This window comes from Corvus hawaiiensis, chromosome 6, assembly GCF_020740725.1.
Source record: "Corvus hawaiiensis isolate bCorHaw1 chromosome 6, bCorHaw1.pri.cur, whole genome shotgun sequence".
Lineage (NCBI taxonomy): Eukaryota > Metazoa > Chordata > Aves > Passeriformes > Corvidae > Corvus > Corvus hawaiiensis.
This window is the reverse complement of record NC_063218.1, coordinates 40,069,767-40,089,878: the sequence shown is the minus strand read 5'-3', so window position 1 is coordinate 40,089,878 and position 20,112 is coordinate 40,069,767. Positions and strand designations below refer to the sequence as shown.

Here is a 20,112-nt window from a genome sequence, read left to right as displayed (position 1 = left end):
ACAGAGATTAAATAATGTGATCTTGAATGTGTGAGTACTAAGTCCTATTCACAGTCTCATGATATGCTGTCTTGAGTCATGTGAGCTTGTCTGCATTGAATATTTTCAGGGGGACTGAAAATAGTATTAGGAGCTGTGAGCTAGAGCTTTCTCTACTTTAAAAATGACTACTGCCATTACAGGCCTATTGCTTCAAGAGCTTGAAAAAAAAAATCTACTTGCAGATAGCTTCCATACCAGTTCCTGTCCCATTCTATGCCTTTGTACTCATACTTTAACATGATTGCTAGCAGTGTGGTTTGGCTTATGGACCCCTGAGTGGTGAGTAGGCACTCCATTGATGTCCTAAGACCACTCACCTAGAACAGATCTCTGGTTTACATATGTCCCATGGATCTTGAAGAAGAAACTTTAAAGAAAAATGTTTTTTAACTTGGAACAAAAGTGTCTGAGAACAATGATGGTTTAAGATGAGTATCCTCCAAGATGCTTAACAGAGAATGGATTGTTTCAAACTACTTTTGCTTTTGTTTTCTGTAACATGTATTGGAAAGATTAGTGATAGACAGTACTAAATTTATCACTTCTTTTTTTCCCTTTTTTGTTCTCTAGCCAACTTCCAAAGACCAGGTACTGGCCATGCTTGAGAAAGCCAAAGCCAACATGCCAGCCAAACCAGCTCCTCCTGCTAAAGCACCTTCCAGAGTGGTAGGCGGAGCAGCTCCAGCCAAATTCCAACCTGCGTCAGGTAACCTCTCTGACATTGTGGGAAAAGACTGAGAAAAGGGTGGATTTTGAAGCTTTTTGACGTGCCAGAGGAGTAAACGTACTCAACTGAAGAAGAGATAATCAGCATAGTTAGGGTTCTGGTCTTTCTTGCATTTGAATCAGCTTCCAGTGTAGGAGGGTGTTTCCTTTCCACACAACCATCTGTCAGCTGCTATTTGAAAACTTGAAAATATCTACTTGGTATTGAAGCTAAAACCAAGCTGGGCTAAAGGGGGAGGGTTTTTCTAATACTAATCTGATTTTAATACAATTTTTTTTTTAATGTTTTCACATAATTTTTTATCTGGATTATTTCCTCGGTGTAGTTCACTGTGGGACTACCAGAATGCTTGTGCTGATGGAAAAAAGTGTGATGGAAAGTGTGTGGGGACAAGTGATCTGAAAAAGTAGTCCTGCTTGCTGGGGCTAGCTTGCCTCCTTAAAACAGGTGCAACTACAGCTCTAGTCATTAGCCTTCACAGTGTATATGTCTGCATTTTTAAATTGTGTCAAAAAATGACATATTGGCTGATATACTGTGGTCTTAATTAGGAAGACTTCGTATGCTAACATGGAATTTAAGGGGCCTCTTCAGTGGGTCTAAAATCTTCAGACATCTGTGTGATTAAGCATATTGTGTCCACAAACATTTTTTCTTATGTCCTGAGAACAGAAAACTGATAACTTAAAATGGGCTTCTAGAAAACTTCAAATGGTCTATTGTTTCTCCAGCATTTGCTGATGATTTGGGGTCTAATACCATGGAATCCAAGCCTGATCCCAAAAAAGCCAAAGCAGGAGGACTCTCCTCTAAAACTAAGGTATGTTGATTTCATTTTGTATAAAATCAGTTTCATTAAGTTAGTAGCTGTGGTTTGTTAATGTGGTATAGGTAGAAGAGTGTAGTCCTTGCTAGGGACAGCTTTTATTAAAAATCTTTATGCTTGTCTGAACTCTGAAATGACAGGCGTTCCCATATCTCTTACCTGATCACTGCTTTTGTCATTATCTGTTTCATTCTTAAAGTCTGTATTGCCAAAAATTAGTCCTATGAGCAACTCAGTCTGTTCTACATTTTCTTGGCCTCCTTGATTTTGTGCTATTGAGAATTCGTTCTTACCATGCCAGTTCCAATGTTACACTTGAATATTACTTCTGAACCCGTGTATCAAAAGAAATTAATTTCTGCCTTAAAGTATGAAAGGTAAAAAGTTCTCAATCAAAAGTGCAAAAAGGGAAGGAGTATGTTTAAAAACATAATAACCTCAACTGATTACAGTCAATTTTTGGTTAGATTTTTCTGTTGTTTTGTTACAGTAATTTTTCTTTGCTGTTAATAATAAAGTTTATCCTATGTGTATAACTAAAAATAACCCAAATTGTTCTACAGTCCCCTTGTCTCCATTGTCTAAAGTAGTGCTGTAACAAGAACATTTGATGTAGGTCCATATTCATGGCAAGAACAAACCTTGAGGGAATGTTGTAGGTTTGCTGAAGTTGATGCCATGTTCTGTCAGAACTCTGTAGGTAGAGTTAAGGCCTTTGTTGTCAGACAGCTGTTTACTCTCAAGAGTTTCCATTCCAAGCCTTTTAACAGATTCACAGCAAAGACTTTTCTATGGCTTATTTACAGCAGTCAGATGTTAATAGCAGTATGTCCAAGGGTAATGCCAGCCTGTCCAAAGCTAATAAAAGCCTCAGCAAGGGCGGTTCAAGTCTGACAAAGAGGCAGTCTATCAAGCAGGTACCACATTGGGTTTTAGGGATGTGTGTGGGTGACTAGCACACTGGTTGAGAGTGATGTGTCATAATTCACAGGGTACTGCTGTGCACACTGTCACGGGTATTGCTTCCACAGCAGCTGAGCACATACTTTTAAACTTCTAATCAACATTTTTCTTTCAGCTTCTCTCTGGCTCTTGTACACATAGGCAGCATGAGGGTGGCAGGTACCTAACGCTTGCAGTTGCTGGGACTGAGGCGCGTCTATATGGCTTGGGTTGCCTGTTAATACCTTGCTTTTTTCAGGGTGTGCAGGGAAAGAAGGTGCTAAGCAAGCCTAATTTAAAGGAAGACGATGATAAATCAGGTCCTATTTTTATCATTGTCTCAAATGGGAAGGAACAGAGGATGAAAGAAGAGAAAGCTCTGAAGGTGAGAAAAATCAGAATGTGTTCGCAAGTTTTGAAGTGGGTGCAATTTTAACACATTCTTTAGTTTTTAATTTAGAATTGAACAAACTCTGGCATGTTAGCCACTGTCCATCACTTGGATTCTGATTCTTGAGCTGAAAAACATACATCAATAGTGGGCTTACTGTGGTGTTCCTTTTCTGATTTTCAAATTTTGTGCATCTATACCCTGTCGTAAAAGTCAAAGGCCTTTTTACATTTTTCAAGTTGTGAAGAATTATTAAGTTTAGTCAATTGTTTTCAGGTACCATGTCAGAGTTCTAGGATACATTATAAATGATTTAATATATTTATTTTGAGCAGCCTCACTTAGAAATTTGTAGGGAAATTCTATTACTGAAAATATTAATGTTATTTGTAACTTGCTTGTAGGTAGGCAAGTCTGTAGCTTAAAAACAACCACTTTAAGTGATAATTATTGAGATAATGGAATAAGGATAACCAGTCCACATGAAGAAAACTTGTCATGTAAAAAAAAGTGAGCAAACACCACTAATTTTTCATTATTTATTGTCAATAAGAAGACTTTGAAAACAGATTCTAAAGCAGAATTAAAAGATGTGCAGTCAGCAGTATCTGTCAGGAAGAAAAGGCATTGCTTGCTTTGAGTTCTAAATGTTGCCTTTTACAGGTGTTAAAGTGGAATTTCACTACTCCCCGTGATGAATATATTGAACAGCTGAAAACTCAGATGTCCACTTGTGTAGCCAAATGGCTACAGGATGAGATGTTTCATGCAGACTTCCAGCATCACAACAAAGCACTGGCTGTTATGATTGAGGTGAGTTTGGATCTGTGGTAGTAGGATGAGGCTGATAGAATTAGTATCTGCTATGAAAGATACTGCTTGAATCAAAATCAAATAGAAATTCTCTGAGGAGCCAGAGGTCATTGTTCTGTGTAGTTGAAACCTAAACATACATAGAAGTAATTTTCAGAGGTATGATGAAGATGGTATTAATACTCTTTCTTGGGAGAAGGGAAAATTTCCTCACCAGAGACTTCTCTTAGAATTTCAGAAAGCCATATAAGTTAAAAGTGAGTAGGTATGGTTCTAAGAATCTACCAGTAAATGTAGATTATCTCACCGGACTTAGCTTAGCTTATTTTCTTGTTGAACAGTGTATGTGTGTTTCATTTGCCTAACTTTATTTTTTTTCCTCTTCCTTCAAGCACTTGGAGAGTGAAAAAGATGGAGTCATCAGCTGCCTGGATTTGATCCTAAAATGGCTTACCCTGCGGTTCTTTGATACCAACACAAGTGTTTTGATGAAAACACTTGAATACCTTAAGTTGCTTTTCAATTTGCTGAGTCAAGAAGAGTATCACCTCACTGAAAATGAAGCCGCCTCTTTCATCCCATATCTTATCCTAAAGGTACAATTTGTTTTACAGAATCTAACAATTTTCATGAGGAATATGGCAGAATACCATCAAAAATTGCAGTATGTTCATTCTAAATATATTGTGAATGGAGCTAAATCCAGTTGGTAGCTGGTGTGAGATTCAACAGGCCGTGTTTTTTTAACCTGGAGAAAAGGAGATCTCTGGGGAGATCTTAGTGCTCTCTGTAACTACCTGAAAGGAGGTTGTAGTGAGGGGGGTATTGTTATTGTCTTGTCAAGTGACAAGTGAATAGAATGAGAGCAAAAGGCCACAAGTTGTTCTAGGAGAGGCTTGCATTGGATATTCAGAAAAATTTCTTCACTGAATGGGTGGTCAATCACTGAAACAGGCTACCCAGGGAAGTGGTTGAGTCTCCATCACTGGAGGTATTTAGAAAATATGTAGATGTGGCACTTGGGGACGTGGTTTAGTGGTAGACTTGGCAGTGTTGGTTTAATGGTTTGACTTGATGATCTTAAGGTTGTCTTTTCTAACCTTTATGATTTTATATTGCATATTTCCCTTTAAAAGACATTGACAAAAAAGGGATTTTGCCTTGAGAATGATTCTGGCTTTCCTAACATTATTTAGCATAGTCAAAAGCATTGTGAGACTGTATAAAATATTCTGTATTTCTTCCCCTCTTTTTCATTTTTTTTACATTAATTTTCTGTTAGGTAGGAGAACCGAAAGATGTCATCCGTAAGGATGTACGTGCCATTCTGAACAGAATGTGTCTCATCTATCCAGCCAGCAAGATGTTCCCTTTCATCATGGAGGGGACAAAATCAAAAAACTCCAAACAACGTGCAGGTGGGAAATGGGCTGTTGAACTGCACATGTGCAAAGTACTTGAAATTGCTTTGGGTTGCATCTTGAAAAACCCAGCATAAGAATGTTGGGTGGGGTGTGAGATTTGCCTGCACATGGCATTTTATGCAGATGTTTGTAAGTGTTTAAAGGATCAGATTTTCAAGTAGTATCATATTGCTTTTAATTTTTGGTGTCTTTGGAAGGTACAAAGACAAGCAATCTCTTAAGTCGCTATTGGTATTATGAGTCTCCCTTGAGTAGGCTTATTTTCTTGGTGGAACAGTGCTGGGGAGAACAGTGACAATACTGTTGTCCTACTCACCAAGAGAATCGGTTAATCTGATCAAGAAATGTTTTTACACTGTACATCTGTCTCACCATAAGTAATGGCTGTAATAAATTTGTGGTGTTTGTAGTTTAAACAACTGCCTGGTCACTTTGAAAATATCTTGCCCTGGTATAAGCAGAAAGTTAAATTCTATACATAATAAAGCATTGCGAGCTCACAACTGTTAACGTGAATGTGATGTTAACTGTAACATTGCTCATATATGGATATGGGAAATATTTGAAGTGTAGAGAGGTGACTGACAGCTTTTAGATACTATCTGTGAAGTAGTCTGCTGTGGCTTACTATTGATCCCATAAATCACCTGGAGTATATCTATCATCATCAGCTTTGTGACTGGCAGCTCTCTACAGTAAATGTTCAAGTCGTGCACGCAACACAGGAATTGGGAGGGCTCTCTTCCCAGCAGCTTTAAATTTGAATGTGCACATGTTATTGTCTTCATTTAGAATGCTTGGAAGAGCTTGGATGTCTGGTTGAATCGTATGGCATGAATGTCTGCCAGCCAACTCCAGGGAAAGCCTTAAAAGAAATGGCAACTCACATTGGAGACCGGGACAACGCTGTGCGCAACGCTGCGCTGAACACTATTGTGACCGTCTACAATGTCCATGGCGACCAAGTGTTCAAGCTGATTGGAAATGTCAGTATAACTGCCAATGAGTTTATGGGGGATTTGCAGTTAGGGTGCTGTGCTTGCTTTGGTTTATGGCACTGTTTGGGAGCTTTTTGTTTTGGGTTTGGTGGTTTGGTTTTTTTTCCAAGTCCTTACTTACACTTTTGTAGGGGATTAGCACTGTTTGGCTTGTGATTGGTCATAGTACCTCTTGCTGTTGGTGTCAAGAGCATTTTGTAGTTTTGAAAATAACTTACTACATCATAGATCCTCTGATGGTTATTTGGTTAATCCCAGATTGTGGAATATATGAAATCACAGAATGGTTTGGGAAGGGACCTTAAAAATCATTTGGGTCCAACCCCTCTGCCATGGGCAGGGACACTTTTAACACTTCCAGGGCCTGGGTATCCTGTTTCATTGCCTCAGCCACCCTCACTGTTAAGGTTTTCTAATACAATCTCAGTTTATCTTCTTTCATTTTAAAGTAATTACCACTTGTCTATCACTGCATGCTCCTGTTGTAAGTCCCTCTCCAGCTTCCTTGTAGGCCTCTTTTAGGTACTGGAAGACTGTGATGAGGTCTCCCAAGAGAGAGACCTTCTCTTCAGCATGCTCCCAACCCCAACTCTCAGCCTGCCTTCATAAGAGAGGTGTATATAACCTGTGTGTGCATGAATGAAAAACAAAACTGGGAAAAAATGAGTCAAACACTGACTTTCATGGGAATTAAATTGTTTATAAAGAGTAACTTGCTTTATAGTCAACTGTACAAGTAACACATCTGATTTAGAGTATTGGGATAACTTATTTGGCCAAAAAAGGCTAGTTGTTGGGGCTCCATTAAGTCCTCAGCTTTTTTTTAATGTCCAACTTACCCTACTGCTTTGCAATTGAGGTCTGGGAAGTTTGGCTTATTTGCTTTATCTTACACTTAAGCAATGAAATGCAGTAAGTACCATGTTGCTTTCTATTGCTGCTGTTTTGCTCTCTGAAAATCATACTTAGCCATTATCATCTAAATGCAGTAAAAGTTAAAGGTGGCAAAACTCAGTTTCCAGTGTCCAGCAATGGAAAGCTAGTTTACTGTGTTTATAATTATTGTGCATATCAGATTAAGTGCAGTGAATTACAATCTTAATCAAGAGCAGTTAGATCATTTTTACAATTCTGTTCTTTGCATTAGGTCTTGTTAATGTTTCTAGCAGCACTAAAACTGATTGGAATGTGATAGATATTTTTATGCCTTTGTTGTGTTGTGTCATATGCCATGGGGCATACAAGCTATTGGATGGGTATTTTATGGAATATGACAAGCAGGAGAAGCAAGGCTGCCTCCCCCCCCTTTTTTTTTTTTTTTTTTTTTTTTTTTTTTTTTTTTTTTTTTTTTAACTTCCAGTTTCTTGAAAAGTTGAAATTTAATGTGACTCATTTTCTCTGGTAACTGTTCCCATGAGAGTTAATGTTGCATTTTCATCAACATTTTAGATTTCCATCCTATTTAACTATTTTTCAGAGTGCAATATGCTTTTGCCTCAATATTACATAGTCCATTTGCTTTTGAATTTCCAAGGTAAAGGAAAAAACTCTAGCACCTGAACAATTCAGCCCTATCCTAACCATGACTTTCTGAGCTTCAGTACGATCCATCTAAAATGTATGGGTTCTCAGGAAGGTTTCTAAATCATAGGGATGCTGGAGAGTACTTCTCATAAAATTGTAATGCATTTTGTTCAAATGTGGTTATTGGTGGTCTTTGGTCTGGTAGATAAGCAGGTAAATACGAATCTTTTTACTGCCTGAGTTGGAGCATTAACTTGGCTGATCTGGTGTTCATAGTGAATTATGAGTACATTGAACAGGACAACTGTCAGAGGGACTCTGGCTTCTGTGGCAGGGTCCAGAATGTTAAAGCACTGCCTGGTCTGCTAATAGGGAATGTAGAAAGGTGAGTGGGGGGTTTTCTTGTTTGGGGTTTTTGCAGCAACACATGCAACAATTGCAAACACAGGGTAGTACTATAGTTTGAATTCAGGATGAACTGTTTCTTGACATTGTGGGCTAGAAATAGGTGTATTCTGTATTACAGCTTGTCAACATGGGTTAATTAGTTCTTGAAGTAGCACCTGACAGTCCAGAGTCTCCTGGTTAGTTTGCTGCAAGGAGGTAGCATTAACAGTTCCTACTTTCGTGTTAGAGAACTTCAGTCTGCACTAATAAGTGGTATGAATCCTGTAGGTGACTGAGATTTCTAAAACACTTAACTCAATGTTGAGTGAAAGCATCGTGTGTTGCAGCTTTCAGAGAAAGACATGAGCATGCTTGAGGAAAGAATAAAGCGGTCAGCCAAGAGACCCTCTGCTGCTCCAGTGAGACAGGCAGAGGAGAAACCTCAGCGTACTCAGAACATCAGCACCAACGCCAGCATGATGCGGAAGGGACAGGCTGAAGACATGTCCTCCAAACTCAAGTATGTAACGTTATATTATGGTCTCTATCTTGCATAGTGTATGTACTAATACATCTGACAATGCCATTTTAGTTCTTGTATCATCATCTTTGCATGTTGTGAAAAATGGCCAAATAATACAAATCTAAATGTCTGAAATTTTTTTGTCTTGTCTGTCTTTAAATCTTTCTAAATGGTCTTGTGCCTTTTTTCACTGCTTCTCCATGGACAGAATTATGTATCGCACTTATAGGATGTAAGTACTGCCCACTAACTCCTTGGTAGCAAGGCTCTTGTATATTTCAACTTCTACCCTAGTCATCCCTTCCTGAGGGTGACGGGTTTGCCATGGCTAGTTCTAGGTTATTTACAGGTCTCTTGACTCAAAGAAAAGAAAGAAACCAGAAATACGGGTTTCTGCCAAGGTGACTGTAGATTAAGCGGCAGACAGACATGGCACTTCCACATTAAGCAACCGTTCAAAATATTGGGAGAACTTTCAATGTGTTGCATTAAACTTAGTATTTGTTGGACCCTGTTCTAGTTACGTTAGACAAAGCACAGAAATGGATAAGGATGTATGATTTACAGAGCCTGGGGCAACAGTACCCAAAACAAAAAGCTCAGAAACTATTTGTTGCACCTGCTCATTATTTTGGAATGCAAGTCTGTGCTGATAATTATGTATTAGAATATTTCCTTGGAAAATCTGATATGCAGCACAGGTCATGTGGGGTGCTGGGAGTCTTAGATTCAGAGGAGCTCGTGAGGTTGCTGTGTACATAAGCATCCTGTCCATCATTTAAAAAACCAAAGGTGAAAAAAAGCCCCTCAAATTTTGAAGTTATATTCTTTTAATAGTACTGTGAGCTGTACTAGTTACCTCAAACCATGCATACCTAGCACAGGTGCAGGGTGTCTTGTAGTGGTTTACAACAGAAACTAGGAGAGCAACTAAGTAGCAGCCGCTCTTCTGGCCTACAGAAGTTTGTTTTACTAAAGACTAGGGGAAAGGCAGAGGAACTTAAGGGGCTTGAATATAATCCAAACTGCAAAACCTGTGCTATTATGAGAGCTTTAGGGCTACCAGTGGATGCTAGTGCTAATATTCTTGCCTCTTGTGTATGTATAATAATCACCTCTCTCGTGGTTTCTATAGCCAAAATCGCAACATGGGCAGCCACTCTGAGACAACACATACGGTTCCACGGGAATTTCAGCTGGATCTTGATGAAATTGAAAATGACAATGGAACTGTCAGATGTGAGATGCCAGCACTTGTACAGCACAAACTAGATGACATCTTTGAGCCAGTCTTGATTCCTGAGCCCAAGTGAGTTTAACTTTAGTTTTAACTCCTAAGTGAAATCAGCAGGGCTGCCTAAAAAATATTTTGAGGTGAATTGATAGTGCTAATTTCTACATTCAGACTTGTTTCCATAAGAGGGTGGTGTCAGCTAATTTGAAGAGATGGCAAAACAAAGGTCTGTTGTACTCTTCTGAAATCTGGAGAGCAGTTATTTTTAATGAAAAACATGAGTTCTACTTAGGCGTTTTTATAATCAGAGGATCTTGAGTTTGTAAATGCATCATCAGTGTCTTTACAAATAGTGCAATAGACATGATAAAAAGAACTATTCCTTACTTGAGAATCCTCAGTGAAGAAGGAAATCCTTTTCCCATGTCTCTAAATCATCATTGAAATATAGCGGTTAAGTGTATATTGAAGTAGTTCTCCAGAAAGTAATGAATCCTGTTTTCAACCCTTTAGAATCCGTGCTGTGTCCCCACACTTCGATGACATGCACAGTAACACAGCTTCTACTATCAACTTTGTCATTTCCCAAGTAGCCAGTGGTGATATAAATACAAGCATCCAGGCTCTGACACAGGTAAGTGAATTAAGGCAGCAACTAATAACAGAGTACCAAACTTTGCCTGCGAGGGTGATGAGTTGCACTGTGGTGGAGCACATGTCAGGTGACATGGGCTCTGCTCAGAGTCTCCCTGATGACAAAACTAAGTGCACAGGGGCCATCTGACTCGCTTTAGCAGTAGAAATTCCACTTGGAAGGTGTAGAATAAACTTAATACTTTTTTCATTAGTGCTTCTGTGTTATATTTTTGGTTTTGTCAAATTATTTGTGCTAAGAGTTTGTAAAAGCCAGTTAGTCAGCAAGACTTACCTTTTAAATGTAAACTGTTTTATAGATCCTTAGCAAAAGGATTGTCTTGCCTCATAGTTTTTGCATGATTTTAGGGTGGCTTTAACTACTTAGGTTTTTTTGTCCAGAAGATTTCATAAAGCTGTTAATTCCAGAATCTGTAATGCAGCTGTTGATGTTTTCATTTGTGTGCAGGATAGCATTGCAGTTCTCTAAAATATCATTAATTGGTCATGTTTGGATTAGCAATACAAATCTCTAGCTACTGATTTTGGGTGAAAGCTTAGAATACAACTGCCTTGGCAAATGGATTGTTCAGGGCAAGACCCTTCCTATAGAAAAGTATTTAGATTATTGTTATTTTGCACTGTTTGCATTATGTTGACTTTACTAGAGCATTTTGTTCTTAAATCTTAGATTGACGAGGTACTCAAACAGGAGGACAAAGCAGAAGCTATGTCTGGCCACATCGACCAGTTCCTAATAGCCACATTTATGCAGCTTCGGTTAATCTACAATACACACATGGCAGATGAGAAGCTGGACAAAGATGAGATAGTCAGACTTTACAGCTGTATTATTGGGAGCATGATCACGGTAAGGCTTTGATGTAAAAGATAAGGTGAAGAGCAAATAACTTCTGTGCAGAAGTTGTGGGAGAATGGAATGTCTGTTCTGTACCTAGGTTAGCTTACTACTGAGTCCTTCTTATGAAGGTTTGTTGCCAACTGTCTGCTCATCAATGCACCTTTTGAGAGCAGGTGGGGAACGAGAAACTGGGGAAGGGAAGAAGGTCTCTGCTTCTGCAAAATACAGCTACTAAGACTTCTATTAAGCTCTGTTTTTAGTAGTCTTTACTGTTTGAGTGCTGAGTTGGTGGCCTGAGTATTTTCAGAAGTCACTAAGTAGAAATAACTTCCTTCATAGTTGTTTTGACTGTTTTTACTCTTGTGGGAAATGGAGATGTCATGGTTTGACAACATAGTCTAGAGAAATCCCTATGCTAAAGGATCACGTGCAGGGAAAACTAACACTTTCTTCCATCTGTAGCTGTTTCAGATAGAGAGTCTGGCTCGAGAGGCTTCCACTGGTGTGCTTAAAGACCTAATGCATGGTCTTATTACATTAATGTTGGATTCTCGGGTTGAAGATCTTGAGGAGGGTGAGCAGGTCATCCGATCAGTCAACCTCTTGGTAGTGAAAGTTCTAGAGAAGTCTGACCAGACCAACATCTTGAGGTATATAATGAAAACTGCACAGTTACTGCTTTCTTTACCTGTTCTTGTGTGTTCCTTGAATGGCCGAGTTTGGTAATCATTCTGTAAGCAAAGACTGGTGTCTGTAGAATCACTCTGCTAGCTAATAAAGAATTATCACTGATTGTGATCAGAATTTGACTGCACAGCTGGAGGCAGGCTGAACAAACCAGCTTAGTATGATTCTTTGTGCTTTGGAGTTCAGCAGACTATCTTTTAAATTCTTGTAACATGCTAGAAAGAAAGAAGGAAAGAGCTGTTGCACAACTGCTGGACTAATCCCAGTCTCTGGTGTGGTATTCTGTGGTGAGTTGGCATCTTTTTTTCTTGTGTATAGCACTTTTTCTGTGTAACCTTTATAAATTTATTCTTTCTAGTGCTCTGCTTGTTTTGCTCCAAGACAGTCTTCTAGCAACAGCCAGTTCTCCCAAGTTTTCAGAACTTGTCATGAAGGTGAGCCTGTAGTAGAGATTTTGAACTTGTGGTTTATCTGAATCATCTTACCTGAAAGAACAGATATAGTTTAAAAAAATTAGTGTCCATAACTTGAAATATTTCTTATAACTTCTATCATTCTGATCCTATTAGATCTCACATAGAGGAACTTCTTGTATGCTAGGCAGGAGCTTAACGCCTGCTAATAGTTTACAGAAACTTGTGTACACTAATACAAACTCCATACAGAGGTGTACAGTCACCTGCTGGGCTTGTTTGCTTGGGCACCACACTGTACTATGGATTCAAACAGTCCTAGGCTGGAGGTGACTTGTATCCTGTCATCTGTGTTGATAGGCAGAGTAAACAGGCAAATGCATGCATTTAAAGCATGAGCACGATCTTTTCTTACCATATGACAAACACTCTATTGTGACTGGCATGATTTAAAGACAGCTCAGGCATTCTTAATGAGGTTAAACCTAAAGAACTTGTGTTGTGTGTAGGTGTACATAGCATATATATATTATCTGCTGAAATTTCTTCACACAAAGCATTCAGTCTTCTGTTATAGGTAGAGAAGTCAGCACCTTGCTTATGCATCAGCTCTAAAGAAAGATCTGGATACTGTACAGCCAGTTACAAAGAGAAAGTATGTACCAGTGCAAATATAGGTTGAGCAGCAGACAGTGCATGCCTGTATGATGTGCCAGCAGAGTGAAGTGGCTCAGTGATAGTGTTGTGTAACCTCTCCTTATATAATCAAATGCTTCTTTCTTGAGTTGTCTTGCTTTAAGTCAGCCTCTCGTTCCAGTGTCTGTGGAGAATGGTGCGTCTTCTTCCGGAAACCATTAATAGCATCAATCTGGATCGGATTCTGCTGGATATCCACATTTTCATGAAGGTCTTTCCCAAAGAGAAGCTGAAGCAATGTAAGAGTGAGTTCCCTATAAGGACACTGAAGACTCTGCTTCACACCCTGTGCAAGTTGAAAGGGCCCAAGGTCAGAGCAGTCTCTAGTCATGTATTTTTAAATTGGATGTTCATGCAGTCTCTAGAGTCTTTCCTTTGTTATTTTCTCTTTTTTTTTTTTTTTTCATTAATTCCCCTTTTTTCTTATTTTAGATCTTAGATCATTTAACAATGATAGACAACAAAAATGAGTCTGAGCTAGAAGCTCACCTTTGTAGAGTAATGAAACACTCCATGGATCAGACTGGAAAAGCCGATAAGGATACAGAAAAAGGAGCTTCTCGCATAGTAAGTAAAGAAAATGTGTTGGCAGGGAAAGTGAGTGTAAAGCAATTTATTTAAGAAAGAAACTTAATTTTGTGTTTGTGGAATATCAAGTAGAAATTCCCTTTTCAACATGTAACTAATGCTGGAAATACTCTTCTAAAGTGAAATTTTCATTTACAGCTGTTTTGGGAATTTGTTGTGTGTGTTTACCTGAGTATTCTGTGCACAGCCCCAGGATGAAGTGCTCTCCAGGACATTGACATGTGCAGCATAAGTTTTATGCTGCATGGTACTGCATCTGATCTACTAAACGTTAGCCATACTTAGAACAGGTTTTAAACACTAACTTCTCAGAAGGAGTCCTACAGCTTCATAATGTCCTTGCTCTCATTCTGTGTATATATAGTGGCTATGTAGAACCCTGATCACTTCAAAGTTTTCTTCATCTCGGAAACTCTGTATCCAGCTAGCAGGTCAGAGGGTGTCATGGGTTTTTCTGATTTCTGTTTGGTTTTATTCACTTTGTTTTTAAAGTCTCCTTTTGTTTATTTATTAGGAGGAAAAGGCTTCAAAAGCCAAAGTCAATGATATTTTGGCAGAAATATTTAAGAAGATTGGCTCAAAGGAGAACACCAAGGAGGTGAGTGCCCCCTTCCTGCAAGGAAGAGCGTGATACACTAGAATGGTGTATGCAGCAATTGTAGTAATACATAGCAACTCTTCCCTCCCAGGGTCTGGCAGAGCTGTATGAATACAAAAAGAAATATTCTGATGCAGATATTGAGCCCTTCCTGAAAAATTCCTCACAGTTCTTCCAGAGCTATGTGGAAAGAGGCCTCCGACTGATAGAAACGGAACGGGAAGGGAAAGGACGCATTGCTACTTCTACAGGTACATGTTGCAGCAAAACTGATTGGTTTATGAGAAGCAGAGCTGGAACAGTTACATGTCTCCTGGTAGAAACTAATATTTGCAGACGTTTATGGATTTCTGAAGCAATCCATGTATTTTCTTGGTGCTTGTGTTGCTTCATGAGGCACCATTTTTAGGGAGTATGCATTCTTTGTTTACAAAAACTGAAGTTATAACCACACTAAATGTAGAAAACATCTGAAAGACTTGGTAAACAACTGGTTTTAATCCATATCCTGTAGCATGGGTTGAACATTAGCCTGTGTTTCGTGTTTGGTATTGTAAATTGGTTCTGCAAGGTATAAAGCTGGTTTAAAACAGTAGCAGCTGTCAGCTTCTTTTACTTTTTTACTAAAAACGTGTAGGAGGCTTTTTAATAGTGTTATTTTCTATGGAATTGGAAAGCTTATTTTGAATAACATGAACTGTTTCTGCAGAAATCCACTTCCAATAAATTACTTTTTAATTGGATGAATTACTGTAAAACTGCTTGTTAGTGAGTCTTTTCATTGCAGATAAATACAAAGGAGTATTTAATGAAATATAAGGGAAGGAACGTGACAAATTATTAGCTGGCAGTAAAAGCTGATACACAGTTTAGCAAAACTACCTCTAACTTTTATTTCTTACACATTTCACTGTGTCCTGTGAAACTTTAGCCTTTTTTCTACTACTGTTCCTTCTTCTATCCCTGTATTGTAGATTACTTTAGGAAGATGATACGAGATTATTTCAGAACCTCCTAAATGTGTCCAACTGTGTAGGACAGAAAATTCTATCTTTCATCCTAAAAGTCTGTACAACTGAGAAATATTAGTTCAGCAGTTTTCAAAACCAAATTTATGTGCTACAGTTGTCTTTTCTTTCGTTGCTAACTGTAAGTCTGATACAATAGAACATACTGTTGAATATTGCAACAGTGCTTTATTTAGAGTAAGGTATAAATACTTAATTCTCTTTTTATCTATTTTAAACACCCTTGTAGTAAATTAGTGAGAACAAATTCTTGTCCATGCTGAGTCTTAGAATTTGCAATTCCTTTAATAATGGAACAGTTTTTTTCATAATGTAAATTCTTTTTCTAGTCGCTTGGTAGGGAAGCTTTAAAAACTTTATGTGCATTCCAGAAATCACTCTTTGAGACTAAATTGGAATAAAAAGCTTCAAGTTGCACAAATGAGAAATGAAGAGGGGTTAGAATCAGTGGTAAGCCCCAAAGTACAGCTAAACTAGAAGAAGACAGATGACTCCCAAGTATTTCCCACCTTGCCAATTGCTCAGTTCTCCTGTTGGACATGGTCCCTGCTGGTGCACATAAGCATCTTCCTCTCCATACACTGCTCTCCTCGGCACTTCTAGAGCTGCTCTGCAGCCACTCCTTAAATTTCTCCATTTCTTTTCTTGATTTTCAATTGTCACTTTTGCAAGGAAATGAAAGGGTGGATATGTCCCTACTAGCAAATGCAAATAACCAGAAAATAATAGGTTTGTTAATTCGTCATCCAGTGCATCTTATTTCAAGGAACTGACCAAGAGGCTTACACTTTTCTGATGTTCTAAATTTTAACTTTCCTCCTTACTTCCCCTCATCCTCCAGGAATTTCTCCTCAGATGGAAGGAACATGTGTTCCTGTGTCTACCCACACTGTATCTTCATCTATAGGAAACACAAATGGGGAGGAAGTGGGGCCTTCAGTTTACTTGGAAAGATTAAAAATCCTCAGGCAGCGTTGTGGCCTTGACAATGCAAAGGTATTGTACTTGACAACACTTGTGAATCTCCTGGGGAGGCACTTGATTTGCACTTGGCTTTTTTTTTTTTTTTTTTTTTTTTGAATCTGCCTTCTGGCATTTGAATTCTAATCAGAATTTATGATCTTTCATTTACAGTGCATGTCCTAGCTACTCACTGCATGTCACTATGCCTCGTATAAATGGCTTTAAACTCATTACGTGGCTAAGTTGGTTTATATTTCAATCCACTCTGTCTGCATCACTGGTGTTATGTGCAGGTTGTCTCTACAGGTCTGTAGCTAATTATCTTTCCTTGCCAGGCAGTTGAGTCTCAGAAAGGTTCAAACAACTACTGTTCTCTAAAAGGTAGCATATATTGACCTCAGAGATGAATGATGGGAAATTCTAGGTCCTTCTGCTCTGAAACAACCATGAGAGCTGAATTAAGACTTTGAAGTATGATGTATTTTGGGTGTATGGCTACTGAGGCAAAGAAATGCTGAATGAGCTTAATATTGGAAACTTGTGGACCAAAATTTCTTACAGTCCAATGATCTGTGTGTTAGGAATCTAGTGCCAATTCCTGAAATTTTAATTCGGCCATGTGAGAAGTGATGTTCACTCTGGGGATAGTCATCCAGATGCATCACTGTTTTAAACTTTGACCCAAATTATCAGTATCATCTTAGAGCTCTGAGGAGGGGAAATGTTTCCTAGATGATCAATAACAAGGTAAGTAACTCAGATGGAAATATCAACTGATAAAAGAACAGTGAATTGACACTGTCAGCCTTTGACAGGTTCGGTCTTGCCAGTCAGTTCAAGTTTCCTCTTCTCATTCTTCCAAAAAATTCATTGTCTGCTGATGTTGCACATAGGCAGGGATTTTCCTGTTCAATTTTTCAATCCTGTTCAAAATTTCTGTTCCTAAATCAGGAGTTTAGGCTGTTCAAGACTCTGGCAGTCTATCTCAGTAAAACTCTGGTCTGCAGGGAATTTTTTTGATCTTGAAAGACTAGTTTCTTTGTGTCCCTATTGACATAAAATTAAACATTAACTACTCAGATTATAAGAATTGAGTATTGTAATTAGCTTTGCATGGCTCTGACTTTGACAGCAACTGACTTTATTGCTCCAGATCCACTTGTGTTGTAGTGCTCCTTCCCTTTCCTCTGTTTTTATTGCTTCCTGTAGAGATGAAAAGCCATTGATTATGATTTGTACTACTTATATGGCCTTTACCACTATGTCTTAACACTTCACTTTCCTCCCTCATAGCAGGAAGACAGACCCCCTCTGACGTCTCTGCTCTCTAAACCAACACTCCCTACAGTTGCATCCTCTACAGATATGCTTCACAGTAAGCTCTCCCAGCTGCGTGAGTCCCGGGAGCAGTACCAACATCTGGACCTGGACTCCAATCAGACTCATTCCTCTGGCATTGGAACTACCCTGGCTTCACCCTCTTCTGCAGCAGCCAACATTGATGACTTGAAAAAAAGATTGGAGAGAATAAAAAGCAGTCGCAAATAGAGATGCAAAGAGACGGTATTGCTGTTGCTTGGGGCTGTCTCCAGCTTTAGTTTACTAAACTAGAAGTCTTCATAGTTAAATGGCCTCGTTTAGGCCTGATGTATACAAACTGGTTTATGTATAATACAGTGGATTTTGGGGGGTTGAGTCATTGTGGCACAAGTATTTGTACATAATCTGCTTCTCAATGAGCATCTCTTTGACAATAGAAGGCTGTCTGTGTATTAGTTTTAGTGTACAGACCTGTAAACAACCATCCTCTTGCTCAGACTAGTTTCTCATGACTTGGGGTTTTTATTTGTAAAGTTGTCTTTAAAATCTTTTCCTAGTTCTTAACTCTTAGAAGACCGTTAGTGATTTCACTTTTAATTTTGTGAATTCTTCTCCATGTAATCCTTGAACTGTTGATTCTGTATGGACACATGGCATGAAGTAACTAATTTAAGTGTCTTTTGTAAATAAAGTTTGCATTAACTATACCAGCCTCTATAGGAACAGCAGCGACTGCTGGTTGAATGTTAGTGACTGGGCATCTAGAAACTGAACTAAGCTATTCCTTACATGAACCTTGGGGTTTGGATACACTGTAAGGAAGATGAGTGGAAATATACTGTCTGTGGGTGCAGTCCTGAGACTTTGCACTCGTACTTGTATGAGTAGTAGTACATTTTTCATATAGTTGCTTTTTTTGTTTTGGAATATGTTTCTGTAACTTGAGATTATTTAGTTTGCTGAAATGCTTATTTTGAATTATCTAGTCCTTGTGATGCCTTTACCCAGATTGTGTGGTCCCATCTGAGGGAGCTTTCTTTGAGGGAGCCTGCTGCTGTTGATACGGAATAGACTAGCAGTGGTGTACAGTCAGTGGACTCATTTATCCTGAACTCATCTGATTAAGGAATGTTCCTCATGCAGGTAAACCTCACTCACTACATTATTTTTGCTCTTAAACATCAGATGTCAGTGATCTCTACCATTTTGTATCTAAGACACCTAAGTAGAGCTAGTCTGCAGAAGTTGTAGCCACTTCTTTTTTTTTTTAATGAGTGATTAGCCTTTTTCAGAAGCTCCAAATAATGAAGATTGACAGACACACTGTGTATCCTTTCTAGCCCTTTCATTTCTAGGGAGGTGATGTATTTTCACCTTACTACCATTTCCCTGTGAGAACTGGTTGTGAAGCATAAATTGTACATCTGTTCCATAGCTAGAACAGAGTTATTGAAGAGTTGGACAGGCAGACTTAAAATAACACACCTATATGCTAGATTTTAATCTGTTCCTTGTAACTACTGCTTTTGTTGTTTGCTATGTGGACCAGCAGTCTCTGCGTAAGGCCCATTACTGAAACTGTCTTGCCTGATTACAGTAAAAATGTGGCTTTAAATTAGTACTTGTACAACAGATCTATGCCAGAGCTTCTGCAAATGTCTGAAATCTTCCTTTCACAGGACCCCTAGGCTGGGGTTGCAGTTGACATAATGTTGCTTGGTGCTTATGGTGAGTTTGCACACTGTGATAGCAGGTGATCACAAGCGTTCTCCATCCTGTGTTAACTGATATGACGCCATTCATTGCTCCACTGCCTCGATTTAGTAGTCACAGTCTCCTCTCATAACCTGAAATGGGCATGCAGTTGTGGAACAGAGCTCTGTTACAAGTCAGGTTTGGCCCTTACTGGTAAGTGCTGTGGTTTTGTGCACTTAAACTGGGGCAGTTTGTGAATAGTTTGTGTTGGCTGACACTAGAGTTACTGCCACTACCTCTCAATTACTAGCTGCTCTCTGAAACTTAGTGACATTTAAATTAACCCATATTCAGCAGACATTCTGAAGAACTATTTGTTAATTAGCTCAGGATGTTAAAACAGCAATGCCTGCAAACCTGCATAAACTATTTTAAATTTGAAGCCGAATCGAAAGTGAAATACAGGAATAATTGAGTAGCAGAAGATAGAGTTGTTTTTATGAATGAGTTTTTGCCCTGTGTCTTTGTAGTGTTTGGTTGGACTCAATATCCTGGGAGTTCTGAACTAAAACTTGTGCACATAAATTAATAAAGCCTAACCTTTAGCCCAGACAATATTTAAATAACATTAAACTGAATTTTAAAAATGATTCCTCTGTATTGTTTGTAACAAGTCAATATGAACAGTGACTTTCTCCAGAAACTGTATGGTCCTGGTTCCCCTCTTGTCACAGATTATTTGACAGTAGTGAAGGGGTGAGGCTTAAATTTTAAACATGAGAAGGGCTAAACATTTTC

At 38.7% G+C, this 20,112-nt stretch overlaps 1 protein-coding gene and 1 non-coding gene across 8 annotated transcripts in view; both read left to right on the top strand.

Annotated features, from left to right (window-relative positions):
• CKAP5 (cytoskeleton associated protein 5) overlaps nucleotides 1-19,955 on the top strand; it is a 53,897-nt gene extending 33,942 nt beyond the window's left edge. For 6 of the 7 annotated variants that reach the window (XM_048305895.1, XM_048305896.1, XM_048305897.1 and 3 more), the window contains 20 exons: nucleotides 613-748; nucleotides 1,501-1,589; nucleotides 2,797-2,922; nucleotides 3,592-3,741; nucleotides 4,134-4,337; nucleotides 5,024-5,159; nucleotides 5,958-6,151; nucleotides 8,422-8,594; nucleotides 8,806-8,829; nucleotides 9,733-9,906; nucleotides 10,345-10,465; nucleotides 11,156-11,335; nucleotides 11,789-11,976; nucleotides 12,372-12,447; nucleotides 13,244-13,432; nucleotides 13,555-13,689; nucleotides 14,225-14,308; nucleotides 14,400-14,559; nucleotides 16,178-16,332; nucleotides 17,593-19,955. In XM_048305895.1, coding sequence (XP_048161852.1) covers nucleotides 613-748; nucleotides 1,501-1,589; nucleotides 2,797-2,922; nucleotides 3,592-3,741; nucleotides 4,134-4,337; nucleotides 5,024-5,159; nucleotides 5,958-6,151; nucleotides 8,422-8,594; nucleotides 8,806-8,829; nucleotides 9,733-9,906; nucleotides 10,345-10,465; nucleotides 11,156-11,335; nucleotides 11,789-11,976; nucleotides 12,372-12,447; nucleotides 13,244-13,432; nucleotides 13,555-13,689; nucleotides 14,225-14,308; nucleotides 14,400-14,559; nucleotides 16,178-16,332; nucleotides 17,593-17,847 — 2,949 coding nt within the window. In that variant the 3' untranslated portion in view covers nucleotides 17,848-19,955. The remainder of the gene's footprint in view (nucleotides 1-612; nucleotides 749-1,500; nucleotides 1,590-2,796; nucleotides 2,923-3,591; nucleotides 3,742-4,133; nucleotides 4,338-5,023; nucleotides 5,160-5,957; nucleotides 6,152-8,421; nucleotides 8,595-8,805; nucleotides 8,830-9,732; nucleotides 9,907-10,344; nucleotides 10,466-11,155; nucleotides 11,336-11,788; nucleotides 11,977-12,371; nucleotides 12,448-13,243; nucleotides 13,433-13,554; nucleotides 13,690-14,224; nucleotides 14,309-14,399; nucleotides 14,560-16,177; nucleotides 16,333-17,592) is intronic. The other variant, XM_048305901.1, reaches the window with a different exon arrangement.
• Nucleotides 10,513-10,621, top strand: LOC125328227. Its single transcript, XR_007204609.1, has one exon. It is a non-coding gene; the product is annotated as a small nucleolar RNA SNORD67 (small nucleolar RNA).
• Nucleotides 19,956-20,112: the final 157 nt, after the last annotated feature.